Source organism: Salmo salar, chromosome 03, assembly GCF_965601325.2.
Source record: "Salmo salar chromosome 03, fSalSal1, whole genome shotgun sequence".
NCBI lineage: Eukaryota > Metazoa > Chordata > Actinopteri > Salmoniformes > Salmonidae > Salmo > Salmo salar.
Genome location: NC_138293.1, coordinates 66,995,006 through 67,017,898, shown reverse-complemented (window position 1 = coordinate 67,017,898; position 22,893 = coordinate 66,995,006). Strand labels below are relative to the sequence as shown.

Below are 22,893 nucleotides of genomic sequence, written 5' to 3'. Positions count from 1 at the left end.
GGGGAGGCTGGCCTTGAACGTTGTGACCCGGTACCAGCCACTCCTGGCTCCCATTCAGATTACAGAGGACACTTGACAGGAAATGAATATCCAGGAAACACAAACTGGAACACACACACAGGCAGGCAGGGAGTCAGTTCTGTGCAATTACACACCAGAGCCTCCTCACACTATAGCAGGGCTACTCAACTACTATTTCCTAGGTGGTAAAGGTCCTGGATGGATATTGTCTTCATCGGCGTAGTAATAAACCTTGTGAGTCGTGACCCATATGACCCCAGACTGTTCACTCTCCTCTTGTTGGCAGAAATAACATTTAGCAGCTACAATTCTTCTACACATTTTGTCATGGAGCAGAGAGAAAATGGTGCAGTTTTCAAGCTAATTTCCTTCAATTTTGTGTTAACAAAATCATTGAGTCAACAAAATCAATGGGGGCCCCCATGGGCGTATAATCTATCCATGATAACTACAAGATTTAGATAGCTGGTTTGCCTAACATTCCTACCTAGCTAACATGGGCTAGTTGATCAACTGTACATTAATGACATGTTAGAAATAACTCTCTGTCTGTCAGTGAATGACATAACAAGAGGAAAACTTCCCATACACTACCAAATGTAAAAATTGCACCTCGTGCATTCTACTGTTACAACTCTCAACCACATTAATACATTGAAAGCCTGAGTTTTTTATATTATTTATTTATAAAGTCGGTAGCCGCCGGTTGAGTATGGCTGCACTAGAGGCTAATCGTAGTCAAAAACACAGGTACCATGTATCACATTGTTGTAGCCTGGTTGTTACCCTGTCTCTGTCCCCCACAGGGTCCCCAGGGGAACGGTGGGCTGCAGGGACTCTCTGGTATCGATGGCCCTACTGTAAGTACATCCATCTGATACTTCCTCAGCAGCACTGATAGCGCTGACCTTACCAGGGTGCATTACCTCTTCTCCACCAGCAGGGGAGAACAGAAGGCATTAGGAAAGTTCTCCAACGCAGCATTTCAATTAGCTCTATGAATGAAGGATCTGTTTACAAAAGGGCTTAGCTAAACTTACATCCACATGGCTTACGTAATAGTAAATAGGGCTTATGTTTCGTGTGTACTGTCATGTTCTGCAGACACAGCACCCTCCAAGTCCCTCTATACATTGTGCTGTATTCACTTTGCTTTGCACTGTCCATCAAGCTCCATTGATTGTTTCTAAACAGACTTGGAGATCTGTGGATAGTTAGAATAGTAAGGTACTGCCGGCTGGTACAACGCTGTATTACTTGTTATAAACATGTGTGAGCCTTTATAATGTCTTATAATAAGACTTCTAATATGCTATGTCTGTTCAATGTGTGCAGGGCCATCCAGGAAGAGAAGGTCCCCCAGGAGAGAAGGGGCTCAATGTGAGTTACAGTACAGCCTGTTAGACCTGCCTGGGTCATCATACCATCCATATTATCCAATCACGTTCACTCATCATAATTCTCACATCACATTCGTTTAATGCACTGTCATCGGACACTCCCACTCCAATCATGTTCATCCACATTAGCTCACTGTCATCATCATCATCATCATTGTACGCTCACTCCCGTTGACTCATCCTTTTCAACATTGTATTTTAACAATGTCATTGTCATTGCGTAGTCACATCAATCCACTCCACTGGTCAGCGGTATGGTATTGATCATAAAGTGCACTCATCGTCATTGTCCACTCCAAAGCACTCATTGCCATTGTGTGATTTGACTACATTAGCCCAACACAGTTGCTCAGTAGCATCTGTATAATGGATAGTGCTTTTCAGACAGATGAATCCTGATGTTGTTTTGTCGTACAGGGTTTGCCTGGAACCCAAGGGCCTGTTGGTTATCCAGGGACTCGCGGTGTCAAGGTGAGATGCTGTGTAATGGTCACGGTTGAAATGTCCTCAAAGGTACAATGGTGAGAGAGAGAGCCATTCCCCCAGACATGTCAGTCTCTCTACCTGTGATGGACATGTTGTGGGAGTGTGTGTGAGCGTGTGATTGAGAGTTGACAGGTTCAGAGAGAGCAGGTGTATTCTCAGGAGGAGATCTAATGACAGTGGGAATAACGTTTGATGGATGGTAGAAATGACAATGTTGGATAAGAGAGGAATGTGTTTATGTGTATGGGGGGAGGGATTGTGGGTGTGGGTGTATTGTGTGTGTGTGAGCGCGTGGGTGGGTGTGTGTGTGTGTACTCGTGTATATGCGTGTGTGTGAATTTAGCGTTTGCACATGGAATTCAAATTGTGTCTTGCGAGGATAGGTTGGGGTGTTGCATCCTGACTGGGGTTGCTTACTCACTCAAAGAAATATTCACAGCACCAGTATTCCACCTCTAGGTCACTGTCATTAAGGCGCAAGCTGACCTCGTCTGCAATCGTTAATAGATGGTCAATAATTGGTCAATAGCAGGGCAAGGACAGGTTAAGAGCAAATCAATAGTCATTCATAAGTCATTCTCCAGGGTCAAATCATGGTGTTTCTTACAATAGCTGTAGCAGTAAAATACAATAAAAACATGGTTTAGTGACAGCCCATGCATGCTGTTGATAGTACTTTTATTTACTTCTGAATACGGTACTGTAGTACAGTATCGTCTTGAATGGTGATTATCAGTGATATTGTGGCCTGTTCTGAATCTATTTGTATTTGAATGTATGTTTCACAGGGAGCCGATGGAGTGAGAGGTCTGAAGGGGAGTAAAGGAGAAAAGGTGAGAAAATAGTCATTTTTACAGTAATTCTGCTGTAAAACTAGAAGAATAGATGTGATTACTCACAGTCAAAGTACCAGTTGTCTCACGGTCGGATACTGTAAAGGCATCGCATTTCTACTTCATGGTTTATTATGACATCCCCCATAGAGATTTAATAGATCAGATACCTGCCAGATCTCAGTACTGTGATTCATGAATCATCATGAATCATTAGAAATCAGTGTCTTCTTCTCCTCTTCACATTGCAGGGTGAAGATGGCTTCCCCGGGTTCAAAGGTGACATGGGCCTCAAGGGAGACAGGGTGAGAGTGTACCCACGCCAGACTAACACACGCTTCAGATCAGAGCTGTCTCTCATTATGAACAAATAAGGTATTTTATGTAGAATGAGATGAGATCTCAGTTAGTCTGACCTGCTTTTCTGTCTGCTTCTCTTTCTTTCTATCCCTCTCTCTCTCTCTCTCTCTCTCTCTCTCTCTCTCTGTGATGTGTGTGTGCGTATGTAGGGTGATAACGGGGTCACAGGAGGTCATGGAGAGGACGGGCCAGAGGGGCCTAAGGGCCAGTCGGGACTCCTAGGAGAGATCGGAGGTGCTGGCATAGCTGGAGAAAAAGTACAGGAACATTATTTCACTAGTAACATTTATGCAATATGTATGAGTTATTGGGATTATGCAGATATATGGATATATGCGTGTTCAGCGTGTCGGCTACAGTACATGTAATCACATGAACACCCTGCTAAACCATGTCATACAGTATTTGCATACATTATGCACTTTGTTTTTGGCAATGTTGCCAAGTCAACCATAATGATTCCACTCCTCTTTTTCTGTTAATCTCTCTCACTCTCTCTCTCTCTGTCTCTCTTTTGCTCTGTCTCTCCTTCCTCAGGGTAAACTGGGTGTCCCAGGGTTGCCAGGATACCCAGGAAGACAGGGGCCCAAGGTGAAATCCAATTAAGAGCTTTAAAACTTTGTTTTACGTTAAAACTTTGAAACAGAAAGAAGTGTGTATTTCTTTGGCTCAGCTCATTGCTGTCAAATAAAAAATAAAGCATGATAAATGGCTGATTTAAAAATAGGTATTTTATTAATAGTTCATTAGTGACAACAATTCATTAGCGGGTTGATTAATGGCGTATTTAAGGCAGTGTGTTTGACTTATGGATTAGATTTTGCTTAATTCGATACTGTGGTTAATTATTAGTTAATTAAATGTTGTGGTTGATGCATGATTAATGTAAGGCTGTAGATGGTTAACCTCTGTGTGTGTTCTCCAGGGATCCGTGGGGTTCCCTGGTTCTGCCGGGGTTCTGGGAGAGAAAGGAAGACGGGTGAGAACCATAGGACCTGTATTGAACCATACTGAACCGTATTGAACCATATTGAACCGCATTAAACCCTCTACTGTAATGCTCCTCTAACCATCCAAAGATTGGTGAACTGCCTATACTATTTTCACTGATAGACAACTGAGTGATTGTAATAATGCTGGATTTCTCTTCTGCAGGGTCCATCTGGTCAAGCAGGAACTGGGGGTCAGAGAGGTCCTAATGTGAGTTAGATTTCTCCTCTGGTCTTACAGCATCTAAGTCTGTTGATCTCTATTGCATTGGGCCTATGGTGAGGTGTGAGTCACGGTTTCTCACCAACTGATATTGCACACCATTCATTTACAATCAGTGGTCATCAACCTTTTCTGAGTCAAGATCACTTTCTGAGTCAAACTGCAAGCCGAGATCTACCGCTCAGATAACAAAATAAACATGACTTAAAAAACATAAGCCTGTGCAACATTAACCAATTACAAACTGTTCTGTAGCAATGAGGTTTGTGCAGTAGGCTGTAGGCCCAATACATTATCACTATGCTTGAATTGCACTGCCAATGTTGTTCTTCTCAGACTATTTAGAAATGATATTTCTAAATTGTAGGTATATGATCACATTGGTAGTAGATCATTTGTCATATTACTTGTGAGGCACAGCTGAGTGAGCATAATCATTTAATCATTTATAATATTTTATTTTACTGGACTGATGGCCTGCATCTGATGGTTAGCTTTTTAATGGCTTATAAAAGTGTTGAAAGTCCTGAATAACAACTTAAACATAAACTTTAGAAATCTCACATTATCAACTTTGCTGTGCTTTCGAGGCTTCTTTTGACAGCCTATGGCGCGAGGAAACTGTGCACACACGGTGATCTGAGCGATCTGATTGGCCAGCGCTAGGCCTATTAGTGCACTTGATTTGCTCTCTGGGCCTGCTGGGTAGGTGGAGTTCTACCTTCAGACATGGTTCAAAATGGGAACACTTTGCCTTTCCGGCATCAGGGCTGCTGAATCAAGTACACTTACCACCAGCACTAAACTCATTTTAAGAAATAGGAACGCAAGGCTTTATTGTTGTTTTTCTTTCCAGAAAACCAGACCGGTTGGCGACCACTGATTTACGTCATAGGAACTCTCATTCACCCCTTGTCATTTATCCTTCTCCTATGGATGAGTTGTGTTGTCATAAAGAGGATTATATTGATGTTGTTTTTTTCAAAGGGTGCCAGAGGGGGGAGAGGAGCACGAGGACCAACTGGAAAGTCAGGAGACAAGGTGGGTTTAGGCCAGTGCACAGCTGTCTCATAACGAGAGAAGGAGCAGGTGCTGTTGTGTTACTGTTCAGCACAGAATGCCATGCCATCTGGTGCAAAGAGATAATACTTACAATACTCTGCAGCTACATGTTTGAAACTGAAAGGAGTTATTTCAGGAGTCCTTTCAAAAGACCACCAATGAAATGATTAACAATGATAAAAAATATATATTTTCATAAAATGAATAGACCAACAGGCTCAATAACTGTTTATCTCTCTATCCCAATCCTCCACCTTCTACATGATCCACCAATTAGGGCACCTCTGGACACGAAGGCCCACCAGGATCCACAGGAGACCAGGTAAGCTCCAGTCTGACACACAACAACCCCAAAGTTGAGATATAATATAACACAGCTAGTAATAGCATATCTAATAATAGCATATCTAATAATAGCATATCTAATAATATCATATCTAATAATACCATATCTAATAATAGCATATCTAATAATTCCATATCTAATAATACCATATCTAATAATACCATATCTAATAATAGCTAGCATAGGATGATAATATTATAATGATACACCCTGCTAGAAAAAAGCATCATTATGCTTCACAGATACATAACTGTGTACGATACCTACTGGTAAAGATGGTCAACTGGATTGAGTCTTTGTGTTGTCTGGTTGATCGTACAGGGACCCCAAGGACCACAGGGAAGGAACGGCGAGGCAGGACCTAAGGGACCTAATGTAAGTGTGATGTGTCAAATGACAAGCAGCTTTTATTTATTTTATTTAAAAAAAATTTATTTAACCTTTATTTAACTAGGTAAATCAGTTAAGAACAAATTCTTCTTTACAATGACGGACAAGCCCGGCCAATCCCTAACCTGGACGACGCTGGGCCAATTGTGCGCCGCCCTATGGGAATCCCAATCACGGCCGGTTGTGATACAGCCTGGAAACTAACCAGGGTCTGTAGTGACGGGAGCCACTCGGGACCCCCTGCATTGTTTAACATGTTTCTGTTTTTCTTTCCAGCCTTATGTTGTGTCTGTCTGTACTGTTTATCTCTATCTAGTGTGTATGTGTGTCTATGCTAATAAAAAGTGCAATATTATTTTTCAGGGAGCGGTAGGAAAAGACGGACTACCAGGACATCCAGGACAGCGAGGGGAGCCAGTGAGTTAAACTGGGATTCTATGATAACCCAGGAATTACGTGGTTGTTAGTTACTTTTTCGCCGTTGTCCAAATATGGACATAGATTTCAACACTCATCAAGACCCCTAACAACACCACAACAACAAGCAAGACAAAAGCTGGATACTGAATTACTGAAGTGCTAGAGTGGACTACATACTGAAGACTACTAATCCTATCCATAATTCTCTCTCTCTTTCTCTTTCTCTTTCTCTTTCTTTCTCTTTCTCTTTCTCGCTCTCTCTCTCTCTCTCTCTCTCTCTCTCTCTCTCTTTCTCTCCCTTTCTCTCTCTCTTTCTCTCTCTCTTTCTCTTTCTCTCTCTCTGTCAGGCTGGCTCTTTCTCTCTCAGTTCTTAGCTTTGGGTCATGGCTTCACTTGCTGTTTTCTCACTTGTCATCTCTCCTCTCTCTCAGGGCTTCCAAGGCAAGACTGGTCCACATGGGCCAACGGGTGTGATCGGACCACAGGTGAGTTATCCAATAAGGGATTAGAACTACATTTGTAGTTATTTTGTGACACAATGAAAATCAAACCAATAAATGAGAGCTGTGAGGTAATGAGAACTCCTTTCTTGTTTTGTCTCTGTGGTTGTCGTTAGGGTAAATCTGGTGAGACTGGGCCTAATGGCGACAGAGGACACCCTGGGTCACCAGGACCACCTGGAGAGACGGGTTTACCTGGAGCAGCAGGCAAGGAGGGATCCAAGGTGAGTCCGTCGTGTTCATCTTCAGTGAATCATCTTCACCACCACCATCATCATCTTCAACACTATCATTATTATCATCATAAAAGCAATCTATAGAAGATCATACATGTCTCCTCCAGGACCCTCTCAGAAACGAGATATGTCACCTCACCTCAAGGGATTTATCCTTCCCACAAATTTCCAAACTGATAAAGGGGAGAAAAAAATCCCTCATTCCATACCTCACTGTGCTCCGTACATTACCGCTCATAAAATATGGATGTTCCTCTCAGGTGATGTGACTGTTGCAGTGTACTCTGTGATTTATCACCTCTTTCGAGGCCTGCTGTGAAATAGCACAGTTTCAAATAGAAATCAAACTGGATGGACATCAGAAATAGGTGATGTGACTGTTGCAGGTGATGTGACTGTTGCAGTGTACTCTGTGATTTATCACCTCTTTCGAGGCCTGCTGTGAAATAGCACAGTTTCAAATAGAAATCAAACTGGATGGACATCAGAAATAGAGGAAGGACTAAAAACAAACTAAATATAACTATTGTAAAATAGATTGTGTCTGTAAAATGTGTATAATATGTATAAACTGAAGGTAGAAGCCTAAGTGTTATTGTTTATTAGTTTACTCCAATTGGGGGAGGGGTGGTAGGGGTTGCGGGGAATAATGAAGGTATATTCTAAAAAAAGTGTGTATATGTATGTATGCATATATGTATGTGTATGTTTGTACATATATGAATGTTTATGTGTATACACACTACCGTTCAAAGGTTTGGGGTCACTTAGAAATGTCCTTGTTTTTAAAAGAAAAGCAAATTTTTTTTGCCCATTAAAATAACATCAAATTGATCAGAAATACAGTGTAGACATTGTTAATGTTGTAAATGACTATTGTAGCTGGAAACGGCTGTATGGAAACGGCTATAAAAAATGTAAGATTAAGATGGGCAAAAGAACACAGACGCTGGACAGAGGAACTCTGCCTAGAAGGCCAGCATCCCGGAGTCGCCTCTTCACTGTTGACGTTGAGACTGGTGTTTTGCGGGTACTATTTAATTAATTAAGCTGCCAGTTGAGGACTTGTGAGGCGTCTGTTTCTCAAAATAAACATGGTTGCTGACAATGGGCCTCTGTACGCCTATGTAGATATTCCATAAAAAATCGGCCGTTTCCAGCTACAATAGTCATTTACAACATTAACAATGTCTACACTGTATTTCTGATCAATTTGATGTTATTTAATGGATATTATTTATTTTTTCTTTCAAAAACAAGGACATTTCTAAGTGAAACCAAACTTTTGAACGGTAGTGTATATATGTGGGTATGTATGTGTATGTATGTTTGTATATGGATATATATATATATTCACCCCAAAAATATAGGGGGGGTTGGAAATGATGCAGACAATTACATTGATGGAAGCAACAATCTGTCCGCAATATTAAAGCTGATCCACCCCTTAAATTATAAAAAAATTAAAAGAGGCTTGTCGTCAGCTCACTGGTAGACTCAGACCTAATCCTCCATATCTGTCTGTCTGTCTGTCTGTCTGTCTGTCTGTCTGTCTGTCTGTCTGTCTGTCTGTCTGTCTGTCTGTCTGTCTGTCTGTCTGTCTGTCTGTCTGTCTGTCTGTCTGTCTGTCTGTCTGTCTGTCTGTCTGTCTGTCTGTCTGTCTGTCTGTCTGTCTGTCTGTCTGTCTGTCTGTCTGTTCTGGTTTCCAGGGAGACCCGGGTCCGTCTGGAGCTCCAGGAAAGAGTGGCCCCGCTGGGCTCCGAGGCTTCAGAGGGAGCAGGGGCAGCCCCGGAGCCATGGTAACGAGCTAACACACCCACCTCACATCTCCTGACCTTCACCTTACTGACATATTACATTCTGCACTGATGTAAAGTACTACTGTATTGTATAGCACCCAGTGTTTTATGTGAAAATCACTGAAGGCCAGTTTCCTAGCTTTTTAATGGAGATTCTCCATTGACCATGCTGCTTTTTAGTCCAAGAGTGGGCTTCATCTGGGTCTGGGAAACTGACCCTAAGTCCTTTACTTGAATTAACTGATGGTGGACCATCTGATAACTGTATACTCTGACAGTGGGATGGAAACTGATTGGTTGGAGTCCTGTGATGAAGGCTCTGATTGGTTCACCTCTGTATGCTTGCCTCTCTCTAGGGCCCTGCTGGACTGAAAGGAGGAGAAGGACCCACCGGTCTGTCAGGAACAGTGGTAAATTGGATTTCATCATTTAGCAATTGTTTAATTCCCATTTTCCCCATGCTACCCCCCTAATTTCTACCTCCATCCCCCATCCTGGTCCGTATGTGGTCTATAGCCAACAAGGACATGTAGAGTGGGAGGCTGTTACCATGGAGATCATAACCAGTGTACTAAATGAAAGACTGAATCATGTGATGTTGTCCTCTTACCTCTCTGTTCCCCTGTCGTGTCATTACCCAGGGAGCCACTGGGGAGAAAGGGCCTTCTGGAGCGGCTGGTGCTATTGGTCAGCCCGGACGCTCTGGTGGGGTCGGCCCTGGAGGACCAATGGGAGAAAAGGGCGAGCCAGTAAGAACCTTGGATCATTTCCTTATTCATTTTTTTTCTTATGCAACGCTAGTGTCAATTTCTAAATGGACACACGTACATCACTGCTCATTACTGAGAAATAAACAGCATGTGTGGGTTCCTCTGTACTGTATATGTTATAATCAGTGTTTACGTGTGTGTGTGTGTGTATGTGTGTGTGTGTGTGCATGTTCCACTCTTTCTGCGTTATCTATTAATCAATATGTCATGGTGCAATATGAGATTAGAATAGTGGCGGTGTTTCCTCATCCATCTGTTCCCCAGGGAGAGAAGGGGCCCATCGGGCCGGCTGGACAGGACGGGGCGCAGGGGCCTGTGGGGCTGCCTGGGGCTGCTGGCCCCGTGGGGCCTCCAGGAGAGGACGGAGACAAGGTACTTACACCTGTACACAGGTACAGCACAGTAGGAACCATACCACTGTAGAGGGACAACTTAGGAGAATCCAACTACTGGCCCTCAAGGCCTGAAGCACTGCTGTTTTTTTTTATTGCTAGTCAATTGATCTATTGTCCTTATTAGCCATGGAGTCCACTCACCTAGTGGCCTTGATGTTGTGTGGGTGGGAGGTGTATGGGTTACTGTGTGTGTCTCTATATCTCTGCAACGTGTGTGTGTGTGTGTGTGTGTGTGTTGTCTATAGGGCGAGACAGGAGGACCAGGCCAGAAGGGCAGTAAAGGAGACAAAGGAGAATCTGTGAGTCTTCATCTGGAGAGATATCAACCACAACACTGTCTTTTAGCCTCACAAGCCACAGTATTACACACCTGACAGGATATGACATCACCAGACACAGCACTACCAGAGAGAGAGAGGGGAAGATCCTATCTCTGGCACAAATCTGCCCATGTTCAGCAGATCCTTAATTATTAAGTAGGTGAAGAGTTTTTGTGTGGGGGGCAATCAAAGTTTTGAATTTAGTCAAGATAAACATAAATTGCTATTTTGATACGTTAGGCTTATTTGATGTAATAGAAGTTTCATAATGCTTAGGTTGTTACGCGTGTGCTGTTATAAGTGTGACGCACTTTTTTTATTGAATATTTATTGAATATTAAAACATACAATCTACCTGCAGTCCCACTTGTCTCCAGTTCCACATCCCAAACCTCAGTTTCAAACAAGTATTCAATTAACAACATGTATCCACCAATCCAAAGAGAGCAATAGGTGGGAGCTTGACAGCCCGCCGTTCCGCTCTGTGGACAACGAATCCCATTGTTAGAGCGGAGACACAAGCATCTCATCGTTATATCCAGTATCTCTTGTACTACTCACCTGGCAGGATATGACATCACAAGCCATAGTACTACACATCTGACAGGATATGACATCACCAGACACAGTACTACCAATATTAACAATATAGCCGAGTGACCACTCTAACAATACGTCCTCAATGATTGAAGGAAGGCGAGATCAGGTGGGACCATTCTAGCCAATGAGAGGGCAGATACGAGTGTGAACAACAGCCACTAAGTAATTTTTCTCAAAGTTGCCGAAATGCCAAATGCATCCACTTATATCAGTACACTTGTAACAGCCTAAACATTACGAAACTTCTATTCGATCAAATAAGCCTCACAGGTCGGAAAGTTTCCGACTTGGAAATCCGTTCAAAATGATTTCTCCCAGTCAGAGCTAGTTTTTTCCCAGAGTTCCCAGTTGTCTTGAACGCACTGAAATCAGAGGTTTCCGAGTTCCCAGTTGTTTTGAATGCGGCATATGTAACAGTATAGCTTCCGTCCCTCTCCTCGCCCCAACCTGGGCTTGAACCAGGGACCCTCTGCACACATCAACAACTGACACCCACGAAGCATCGTTACCCATCGCGCCACAAAAGCCACGGCACTTGCAGAGCAAGGGGAACAACTACTTCAGGTCTCAGAGCGAGTGACGTCATCCGATTGAAACGCTATTAGCGTGCACCACCGCTAACTAACTAGCCATTTCACATCGGTTACACATACACACCTGACAGGATATGACATCACCAGTCAAAGTATTACACACCTGACAGGATATGACATCACCAATCACAGTATTAAGCACCGGCCAGTATCCTCCCCGTCATCAGCTGCTATCACTAGGATAATTCAAATGAATGACTCAATAAATGAGAAAGGGTTTATAATTGAGCGTTGAGGTAATTATGTGCCGTTATAATTAACTGTACAGTATATTACTGTATGTGAGCTGTTATTTTCAGCTTTAGGCATTATAAGCCTTTCTTCATGGTCTAGTTAGCATGCACTGTGCATCTTCATGCACTTTATCTTATCTTAGCCCTGGCAGCTCTATCAAACTATTCAAAATATTGTCTAACACTTTCAGAAGCCAAGCAATCACAAACAGCTACCATCAACAGTTGCATTTTCACAGTAGTTGTGTTTTTTGAGCTCCCGACACAGCAGTGTTTTCCTGCAGTGTATGATTGATTTGCAGTATACTGTCAACAGCATCTCTGTTTCTCGGTCTCTTCTCCAGGGCCCTTCAGGACCTATTGGAATCCAGGGACCTGTTGGCCATCCAGGGTTACCGGTACGTCTATTCAATGTATCTGTCTTTATTGTGTGTTTGTGTGTACTGTATGTGTGTACAGCACTGACCTCTGTGTGTGTTTCAGGGTGTGGATGGGGAGCCGGGGCCGAGGGGCCAGCAGGGGATGTACGGGCCGAAGGGAGACGAGGGAGCGAGAGGCCACAAGGGGGCCACAGGACCCACTGGACTACAGGTGAGGAGACGAGATACCCCTCTGTTGGACTGTACCATCCATCTCTCTACTTCAGCATATAGCTGACAGGTGGACTGTATCATCTCTCATCAACAGCACATAGCTGATAGCATTGCAGTATCCCTACTACTGCGCCTCTAACCATACTCTGTCTTTACAGGGCATGCCAGGACTCCCAGGAGAGAAGGGAGACAGTGGACACGTGGGCACGATGGTGAGTACTGGACATACCATTGGACAATGACATAATTTCCCTATGTCCTATTGTTGACCTGGCAGCCTCACTGGACTCTCCCACCAAAGATCATTCCTTAAGCATGTCTCTCATCTTCATTGTGGTATAAAGCCTAACTAAAGTAAAACCCTTCTTGGAGGCAGTGTCTAGAGTCTGGCTCCATGTAGAGTGACTGAAGTGTAGCAGAACAGAACAGACATGACACGTCCAGCTACACATCCAGAGAGGACTAGGGCTTTGTGTCTAAATGTAACAAGGAGTTCCTCTGGAGGGAGGGAGGGAGGTGGTTTGAGGAGGAAGACTGCAGCGTGACAGCTGCTAATCAGATTAGCCTGAGCCGGGCCTGTCTAATGAGCATCTTCCTACTATTGTGACAGTCATTTCAGAATGCCACAGACCGTGAACACATGCTAAATAAGATTCTACACACACAGCTAGCGCCACAGCACACTCAGCCTGATTAGGGAGAGGGGAAGGAAGCGTCAAAACGGAACAAAAAACAGAAGAGGGAAAAAAAAGAGAAAGAGAGAGGATGAGAGGGAACGAAAGATATGGGGGGATAGAGAGAGGGCAAGGAGGAAAGAGATCTCACTGGGAAAGCCTCATTTTCCTGTGGTTCACAGGATTGCAGCTTCTAATGCCCGCGTAGCTTCCCAGTAGCAGGATTATAGGATATGTGCTTACTATAGTGGATGTAGTAGTGTCTGGAGTATGTCTGTCTATCTTCGTGCTGTGTGTACAGTCTCTCACTGTATTGGGTTTTCAGCGTTTGTGAAGCACAGCTAACCATTAACTCTGGACTGGAAGGGAGCAGTCAGTGCAGTTAGGATGAATAGCTTGTTGTCCATGTTGAGGTGCACAGAGGGGTGGAATCCCATCACACTGACTGGCTAGAGCACTCTCATTTCCCCTGTAGCCTGATAATGGGTTCTTGTAGATAACTAGAGGTTCCTCATTATAGAGAGAGAGAAGGAGTGGATAGAGGGAGGGAGAGAGAGAGAGATGAAGGGAACGAAAGAGAGGGAGATACTGTACAGAGAGAGGGGGTGAAAGACAGGAAGCGAGAGAGGGAGATAGAGACAGAGATGGAGGGAGAAAGAGAGAGGACCTTTCTGTGTGTCATTGAGGGTAATGGCTTGTCCTCGTGGTGTCTTCATCATGTCAGTGAGGTAATGATCATAGAGACTGCTTCTGTTCTGGGGATATGTTGCACCAGCCACCAGGCCCTCAGTAGACTGAATGACTAGCATGCACATGTAACCGATGTGAAATGGCTAGTTAGTTAGCGGTGGTGCGCGCTAATAGCGTTTCAATCGGGTGACGTCACTCGCTCTGAGACCTGAAGTAGTTGTTCCCCTTGCTCTGCAAGGGCTGCGGCTTTTGTGGCGCGATGGGTAACGATGCTTCGTGGGTGTCAGTTGTTGATGTGTGCAGAGGCTCCCTGGTTCAAGCCCAGGTTGGGGCGAGGAGAGGGACGGAAGCTATACTGTTACACACAGTCACTGTACCCAGGGAGGAGCTGCCTGGTGGGTTACACAGTCTACTTTCTTTGGGATAGAGGTGTGTGCGTCTGCGTGTACTTGTGCATGTATGTGCTGTCTCAAGCCAATGGCTAATAATTTATTTTCTCCTCAGGGCCCTCCAGGACAACATGGCCCCAGAGGCCCCCAGGGGTCCATCGGTGGAGAGGTACAGTATATTTCTGACCTTATCTGACCACCTTTCTATGCATTGGGTTTGCTGCAGTATTGGATTGGTTTATGTTGCAAGACGGTATACTATTTTGCGCAGCTCTCACTTCTACTCAAATCTACACTACTGACTATCAGAACACACCCACCAATAGGCTTGTTACTTCACACACGGCACACACACTTCTCTACCCCCTACCCCTCTCCCTCTCCCAGACCCTCTGCCGGTTTGGAGTTGTGAATTATTAAATGGTATTAGAATGTAATCCCTCAGAGGGAGTTATATTTACCGCTCTATAAATCATTAAGGAGTATTAGACAATCATCCCTGAGAGGAAGTTATATTTACCTCTATTAATGGCCAACCCCTCAACATCTCACACCAATCAATTATTCACGAGAGAGAGACGGAAAGAAGCCACGCCACACACACACGTAGTCAAAAATCAAGTCAAATCAAATTGTATTGGTCACATAGACATATTTAGCAGATGTTATTGTGGGTGTAGTGAAATGCTTGTATGGATTCAGCGGTACGGATTCAGATCGTCACATCAGACCTGGGTACAAATGTCATTTGATAGATCACATACTTTATTTGAGCATTTGCCTGGAGTGCTTGATGGTTTGTACTTTTGGGACTATCCAATTGGTTCTAGTTTCCTATCCAAGCTCAATCAGGGACTATTTGAAAGATGTTGAATACCATTTGAACCTAAGTCGGATTCATATGGTACCATGGAAATAGAAGGGTGTAGAGATGGAGCGATCCATAAATGGATTGATACAGGTGATGTTGTGAAAGAGAAATGGATAAAGAGAAGCTTTGAGTCTGGGAAATAGAAGAGCTGGCTTGCACTGCAAGCATGATAGTCTTCCACTCACTCACACGTTCCAATTTGTGCACTCTACCAAAGAGAGAGATGCTTTCACTGTCAGCACACACTTCCACATTGACACACACCGACACAGAGATACAGAGAGACTGACTCCACACTCTGTTACTCAGATCGCACAAACAGAGGAAACTCACACACATAGACAACAGTCAATATTTTCTCCTAGTGATGATGGTGCAGCTGCTGTCTCAGCACCCTGACAGAGAACCGCAGACACCCAAAACAACATCAACACAAGAAACCTTTAGATGAAATATTTATTATTTCAGTCCTCCTGTCAGTGTGTTGGTTCAAGTGGTTATGTTGTGTTGTAACAGGGCTCTGCTGGCCAGCCTGGTGGAGTGGGCCAGCCTGGGATCGTTGGAGAGAAGGGGGAGGATGGAGAGGCTGGGGACCCGGGACCAGTTGGAGACACTGGTGCCGCTGTAAGTCATCCTCTCTCTCTCTCTCTCTCTCTCTCTCTCTCTCTCTCTCTCTCTCTCTCTCTCTCTCTCTCTCTCTCTCTCAACCACTAACTGTATGATTGTATGGTGTCCCCAGGGTGGTAAAGGGGAGCTGGGGGAGAAGGGTGACTCTGGCCCCTCCGGAGCAGCAGGACCTGCAGGAGTCAGAGGCACGCCAGGGGAGGACGGACCCAAAGGAAACCCTGTGAGTAGATCTCTATGTAGGCCACTCATCTGCTAGTCACTAGTCCTTTAGGCTACCAACTGGTTCTTGAGTTGGTGGCAGGCCAATGAATTAGATTAATCTCAAGCGATGCTGCTGTAACTAACAGTCATTGGTAACTGACCCCTCCCGGTCCTCTGTAGGGGCCCATTGGATTCCCAGGAGATTCTGGACCCCCTGGAGAAGCAGGGATCAATGTGAGTACAGCACCTGTAGAACCAAGAACATTCATTTCTAATGTTGACAGCAGTAGATTACTGATTCTTCTGTTCCTCCTCTAAATGTGTGTTTCTGGTTGAAACAGGGAGTTGATGGTGGACCGGGATCAAAAGGAGACAACGGTGATCCTGGGAAAGCCGTAAGTACAGTACAGCATTTACATCACACAGGAATTCATACAAACAGCATAAACATGTGTAACTGTGTATGTTCTCTGAGCTCATTCAACAGTATCACATACATAAAGTGTATGCATACCAAAGATATAGTATTGCCTTTGTACTTTGTCACATACAGAGAGGCTTGACTTATTCATGGATATGCTGTGCTTTCTTCCCTGTGTCTTTTAGACTGTGTGTGGTTGTTGTCTTTGAGACTGTGTGTGGTTGTGTTTCAACTCTGACCCTTTTTTCTGCTGTCCTCAGGGACCCCCAGGAGCCTCTGGAGAACCGGGCCCTTCAGGGCCCCTCGGGAGAAGGGTGAGTGTTGATGTGTGTGTGTGAGAGAGGGAGAGAGTGTTTGTGGGGCTTGTGTGCATGCCTTTATTGTTGTATATTTGTACAGACTCGGATATCTTCAGGGATTTTATTGACCTCTATCTGTTTTAGAAGAACAAAAGCAGTGTAAGGCTTTTAAGCACTCGGGTATTGTCCCCAGCAGCTGAAACTCTGTCCTCATGTTCCCCCACCTCTCTCGCTCTCTCTTGCTCTCTCTCTCTCTCTCTCTCTCTCTCTCTCTCTCTCTCTCTCTCTCTCTCTCTCGCGCTCTCGCTCTCGCTCTCTGTCTCTCTCTCTCTATCTCTCTCGCTCTCTCACCAGGGCCACTTGGGAGCTGCTGGAAAAGAAGGGAAACAAGGAATGAAGGGAGCAAAGGTAAGGATGTGTGGAACACTCAACAACACTGAACTCATTAATGAAATATGAAGAAAATAAATCCCCAAAAAGAAAAGGCTACTGCATTGTACACCACACATGTCAGTTTTACTCCGTTTTGTTTTCCTCTCCACCATGTCATGCTGTTCTTCTCTCTCATTCCTTTAGGGGACCAATGGGGTTGAAGGTCTGGTGGGGAAGAAAGGGCCAGTGGGGCCCCAGGGACATTCAGGGAAGCCTGGCCCAGAGGGCCTCCGAGGGATCCCAGGCCCCGGGGTGAGTCCCCCTCTCCTCTCCTCTCCTTACTCTAACTCAAACAGACATCTCCCTCTACTGTAGCCTGTGGCTCTGCTGCTCCACTCATCATGTCTCCCTAATTAGTTTAGTATAAACTGTCATTGGTTTACTATCAACATACATGGTGCATCTCAGTACAACCAGCAACAAGGCTTGGGGACATGTTGTTGAATTGATTAACCCCTATTTGTGTTTTCATTTGCAGGGTGAGCAAGGGTTAAATGGCCCCCCAGGCCAGACGGGACCCCCTGGACCTATGGTAAGACCCCATGCATATTACATGTTCATATGTCAACCTACTGTACTGTTATTGCCCCTCTTTCACATAACATATGGTAGGTAGCCTTGATAGGGTCAATTCCACTGATACGTCAATTATATTTTTTCACCCATGTGTAACCATGTAATGTAAATGTGATCTTGTGTTGTTCCCAGGGACCCCCAGGACTGCCAGGTTTGAAAGGAGACCCGGGCAGGAAGGGAGATAAGGGTCACGGTGGTCTGATCGGTCTGATCGGACCTCCAGGAGAGCTGGGAGAGAAGGGAGACAGAGGCCTGCCCGGAAATCAGGGCACACAAGGAACCAAAGGAGACGGGGGTAAGGGTGGCCTCCCTGGCCCCACCGGCCCCCCAGGACCCTCTGGACTTTCTGTAAGTGCCCCCTCCTCCTCAGTCCCCCCACCCCACTCAACTCTTCATAGTTGGCTTTGTTTTACTTTGATATGAATCTTCCTATTTCAAAATGACCTCTCTTCCCCTGTTAGGGTGCAGTTGGTGAGAGAGGATCCAAAGGAGACCTGGTAAGTCCAGTCATCTGACTGTATCTCCATATTGTCATTCCTCTCCTTACACACCAGCCTATAGCTAGCAGCTGCCAGGAGCATATGCTGCCAGACAAGCCGTTATCTCGCCTTGCCAAATGAACCATCGTTCAGCTTAATTTTCTACATTATACTTTTTAAAATGTATTTTGGCCTTAAAAGTGAGCCCATACAGTGATGTGTTGTTCCTGTGGGTACAGTGTATTTTAATAGGATATAGTGGTGCGGTGTGATGTTATGAAAAGTACCATAGTGTGTCATGTAGAGAGCAGTGGCTTTGGCCACAGACTGCTGATGCACAGAGCTGGATAATCCTATAAACCCTTGAACCATATCTGCCAGGATCAAAGAGGGATTTGGCAAACTAGTGTGAGAATCGCTCCAGGTGACTGGAGGATTGAGGCAGGATTTTGTTCCATTCTTTTCTTCAGGGTGCCATCGGACTCCAAGGAGACACTGGCCCCGCCGGATCCCCCGGACCCCCTGTAAGTCCTCCACATACACACCTCCACACTTCTCATCCACCCTACCTTTCTCTTTCTGTTTCTCTCTGTCACTGTTGTTTCTTGTCATCTGTCATCCATTTGTGTTCCTTCCCTCCAGGGTCCGCCTGCCACCATGGTCCAGCTGCTACCTATCAGAGACCACGAGGGCCGGAGGAAGAGGAAGAGGCACTCTAGGATGGTGCAAGGAGGCGCAGCTCCCTACGAGGAGGTAGGGATGAAGATGGATCTGGAGCAGGAGGTGTTCCTGCAGGCAGACCAGCCCATGCTGGAGGAGGCAGAGGGCATGGAGGAGGTGTTTGCCTCCCTCACCTCCATGAAGACAGAGGTGGAGCTGATGAGGAAGCCCCTGGGGACCTTTGAGAGCCCCGCCCGCACCTGCAAGGAGCTCATGATGATCCAGCATGGCTACAAAGACGGTCAGCACATCACCTCATCACCCTCGTATCACACAGATCTCCCCTCATCACCCTGCATTGGCACTCTTATTGACGTGAACATGTACAGTGCCTATAGAAAATCTGCACCCCCTTGAATTTGTTTCACATTTTGTTGCGTTACAAAGTGGGATTGAAATAGATTTAATTTTATTTTTTGGTCATTGATCTACACAAAATACTCAATAATGTCAAATTGAAAAGAAAATTATATATTTTTTGTTGCTAATTGATAATTTTTGTATAACTAAAATATAGTCGTTACATAAGTATTCAGCTCCTTTGTTCAGGCAAGCCTAAATTTGACTTAACAAATCACATAAGTTATATGGACTCACTCTGTATGAAATAATGACTAACCCTTTCTCTGTCCCCCATACTGTACATAAAACATCTGTAAGATCGCTCAGTCAAGTATTGAATTTCAAGCACAGATTCAACTACAAAGACCAGGGAGCTTTTCGAAAGCCTCATAAAGAATGGCAGTGATTGGTAGATGGGTAACAATAACAAATCAGACATTGAATATCTCTTTAAGCATGATCAAGTTAATAATTATGCTGTGGATTATGTATTAAACCACTCAGACACATAAAAAAATACAGTCGTCCTTCTGAACTGAGCTGCAGGACAGGAAGGAAACTGATCAGGGACGTCACCATGAGGCCATTGGTAATTTTAAAACAGCTACAGAGTTCAACGGCTGTGATGGGAGAAAACTGAAGATGGATCAACAACATTGTAGTAACTTCACAATAATGACCTAAATGACAGAGTGAAAAGAAGAACACAAATAGTCCAAAACATGCATATGTATGCAACAAAGCACCAAACCCGGCAAAGGAATACACTTTTTGGCCTAAATGCAAAGCCTTATGTTTGGGGAAAATCCAACACAACACATTACTGAGTCACTGCCTCCGTATTTTCAAGTATGGTGGTGGCTGCATCATGGTATGGGTATGCTAGACATCGGCAAAGTCGGGAGTTTTTCAGGATGAAAAGAAACAGCATGAAGCACAGGGAAAATCCTAGAGGAAAACCTGCTTTAGTCTGCTTTACACCTGACACTGGGATAGCAACTCACCTTTCAGCAGAACAATAACCTAAAACACAAGGCCAAATCTACACTGGAATTGCTTACCAAGAAGACAGTGGCCAAGTTACAGTTTTGAGTTAAGTCTGCTTGAAAATCTATGGCAACACTTGAAAATGGCTTTCTAGCCATGATCCAGCTAACAGAGTTGACAGAGCTTGAAGCAGTTTGAAAAGAATAATGGGCAAATATTGCACAATCCAGGTGTGTAAAGCTTTTCTGAGACTCACCCAATAAGACTAACAGCTGTAATCACTGCCAAATGTGTTTATAACATGTATTGATTCTGGGGGGTGAGTATTTATCTAATTAATCAAGTTATATTAGTGTTTTCTTTTTCATTATTCTTAAAAAAATATATCTAAATAATTGTTCTTCCACTTTGACATTACAGAGTATTTTGTGTAGATCGTTGACAAACAATGACAATAAAATCCATTTTAATCCCACTTTGTAACACAATAGTATGTGAAGAAACCCAAAGGAGGAGTATACTTTCTATAGGCACTGTATTTGATTGAGCAAATGAGCCACCAAATCCTCCAATAGCCAGTATAATTACCTGTTACATCATACATACTCTATGATTTCATGTCTTCCCCTTTCTCTTGCCTGATCTGCTGTCCCGTATTGAAATGACACCGCTGTCTCTGTCTCCGTACCTGTCCCAGGTGAATACTGGATCGACCCCAACCAGGGATGTCACAGGGACTCCATCAAGGTCTTCTGTAACTTCACCGCTGAGGGAGAGACTTGTCTCTACCCTGACAAGAGGATTGAAACTGTGAGTCTCAAACTACCTTGATGTCTGCTCACATCAACCTAACTAGAACATTGTAGTAGTGTACAGTACATATTCATTGGCCTCAGATCAACTGGTGTCTTACAGATGCACTATCTTGATTTGACCCTATTTTTCACAGCAGGAAAATAATCCAGCAGCTATAGGATATGTTAATTATTATGTGGATTATAATTAATAGATATTTTTTAGGGGTTGATATATTTTCTGTTACATTTTTCATAATGGCAAATCAATTTTAAAGTGGAAATCACACACTTTAGAAGCCTTTTAAAACCTTTAATACACTACAATTGGTATTTCCTGCTGTGCAGGAAATTCTCCGCAACAACAGAGTGATCAAATTAAGATACCTCCTCAGAAGCCTGTGTTACAGAGATTCCTTGTTTCCTTCTCTATTCTTGTGAACAGGTGAAGCTAGCAGCCTGGAACAAAGAGAAGCCAGGAAGCTGGTTCAGTCAATACAGGAAAGGCAAACAGGTACTGACCACTTTCAACTGCTGCCATTCATTTAAATGTTTCCAAACCCCAGGTAAATTATATTAATTTAAAGGGAGTGCATTTGAATAATATTCATGTGTATAATTGAGTAGATGTGCATGTGTGTGAGCATGTGTGTGAGCATGTGTGTGATAGAACCTACTGTCCAATAGAGGGTTCATGTATGTGCCCATGTATGATACCTGTGTTTTCTGCCTGCAGAAGTGAGTGAGTCACACAGAGCCATTGGCAGCAGTGGACTCTCATTGAAGAGCATTCAGAGCTTTGAGCACTGGTCTTTCATGTGCACCTGACCAGACATCTCTTAACACAGAATCCCAATCCCTTTCACTGACTCTTTCACACCCACGCCATTGTGTCCTTTTCTCTCTCTCTCTCTCTCTCTCTCTCTCTCTCTCGCTCTCGCTCTCTCTCTCTTTCTATCTTTCTCTTTCTTTCTTTCTTTCTTTCTTTCTTTCTTTCTTTCTTTCTTTCTTTCTTTCTTTCTTTCTTTCTTTCTTTCTTTCTTTCTTTCTTTCTTTCTTTCTTTCTCTCCCACTAACTCTCTTTCTCTACAACTCTCTTATTCTGACTCTCTAGGCAAATTATTGTGACCTTTGTCCCCTCCTCTCCTGTTACATTATTAATGAAACACTGGTTGTGAGATTTCTAAGAGAGCGAAAAGGTTCATGGTAACACAATTGGTCCTAGCGTTCCTCTGTTCACCAGGGTGGATATAGTGCTGTCGCCAGCATTAACTCTGTCAGCTAGGTTTTGTGCCAGCATTAACTCTGTCAGCTTGGTTTTGTGCCAGCATTAACTCTGTCAGCTAGGTTTTGTGCCAGCATTAACTCTGTCAGTGTCACGAATCCCACCGAAGGTGGCTCCCCTGCCTGCTCGGGCGGCGCTCGGCGGTCGTCGTCACCGACCTACTAGCCGCCGCTGATCCTTTTTTCCTTTTCGTTTGGTTTGTCTTATTGGTTGCACCTGTTCCTCATTTGTCTTTTGATTTTGGTTATTTAAGCCTGGTTAGCCCGCCCAGTGTTGTGCGGGATTATTTAGCGTCAGGTTGTGTTTTGTATTTGGATGTGGTGGCGATCTACTACTGTTCTATTTTCATGCATGCTGTGCACCTGTTGTTTGGGCACTTTGCATTTTTCACGCCCGTTGTGTTGGCGTCGATCGTGTTGTGTTTTTATTGAATAAACACACAGTTCCTTACCTCTGCTCTCTGCGCCTGACTCCTACCACCACTCCTAGCAACGACTGACAGAATCCCGCACCAGCTATGGAGTCAGCAGGAGCAGC

At 44.2% G+C, this 22,893-nt stretch overlaps 1 protein-coding gene across 2 annotated transcripts in view; it reads left to right on the top strand.

Moving 5' to 3' along the window:
- Positions 1-22,893, top strand: part of LOC106601277 (uncharacterized) — an 83,439-nt gene that overhangs the window by 51,477 nt on the left and 9,069 nt on the right. For both annotated transcript variants that reach the window (XM_045715123.2, XM_045715122.2), the window contains 38 exons: positions 828-881; positions 1,357-1,401; positions 1,839-1,892; positions 2,696-2,740; positions 2,992-3,045; positions 3,250-3,357; positions 3,638-3,691; positions 4,026-4,079; positions 4,256-4,300; positions 5,300-5,353; positions 5,652-5,696; positions 6,042-6,095; positions 6,474-6,527; positions 6,962-7,015; positions 7,147-7,254; positions 8,976-9,065; positions 9,422-9,475; positions 9,707-9,814; positions 10,100-10,207; positions 10,476-10,529; positions 12,321-12,374; positions 12,460-12,567; positions 12,728-12,781; positions 14,438-14,491; positions 15,710-15,817; positions 15,933-16,040; positions 16,202-16,255; positions 16,363-16,416; positions 16,703-16,756; positions 17,096-17,149; positions 17,318-17,425; positions 17,652-17,705; positions 17,882-18,097; positions 18,211-18,246; positions 18,699-18,752; positions 18,871-19,189; positions 20,975-21,087; positions 21,517-21,585. In XM_045715123.2, the coding sequence (XP_045571079.2) occupies positions 828-881; positions 1,357-1,401; positions 1,839-1,892; positions 2,696-2,740; positions 2,992-3,045; positions 3,250-3,357; positions 3,638-3,691; positions 4,026-4,079; positions 4,256-4,300; positions 5,300-5,353; positions 5,652-5,696; positions 6,042-6,095; positions 6,474-6,527; positions 6,962-7,015; positions 7,147-7,254; positions 8,976-9,065; positions 9,422-9,475; positions 9,707-9,814; positions 10,100-10,207; positions 10,476-10,529; positions 12,321-12,374; positions 12,460-12,567; positions 12,728-12,781; positions 14,438-14,491; positions 15,710-15,817; positions 15,933-16,040; positions 16,202-16,255; positions 16,363-16,416; positions 16,703-16,756; positions 17,096-17,149; positions 17,318-17,425; positions 17,652-17,705; positions 17,882-18,097; positions 18,211-18,246; positions 18,699-18,752; positions 18,871-19,189; positions 20,975-21,087; positions 21,517-21,585 (2,967 nt within the window). The remainder of the gene's footprint in view (positions 1-827; positions 882-1,356; positions 1,402-1,838; positions 1,893-2,695; positions 2,741-2,991; positions 3,046-3,249; positions 3,358-3,637; positions 3,692-4,025; positions 4,080-4,255; positions 4,301-5,299; positions 5,354-5,651; positions 5,697-6,041; positions 6,096-6,473; positions 6,528-6,961; positions 7,016-7,146; positions 7,255-8,975; positions 9,066-9,421; positions 9,476-9,706; positions 9,815-10,099; positions 10,208-10,475; positions 10,530-12,320; positions 12,375-12,459; positions 12,568-12,727; positions 12,782-14,437; positions 14,492-15,709; positions 15,818-15,932; positions 16,041-16,201; positions 16,256-16,362; positions 16,417-16,702; positions 16,757-17,095; positions 17,150-17,317; positions 17,426-17,651; positions 17,706-17,881; positions 18,098-18,210; positions 18,247-18,698; positions 18,753-18,870; positions 19,190-20,974; positions 21,088-21,516; positions 21,586-22,893) is intronic.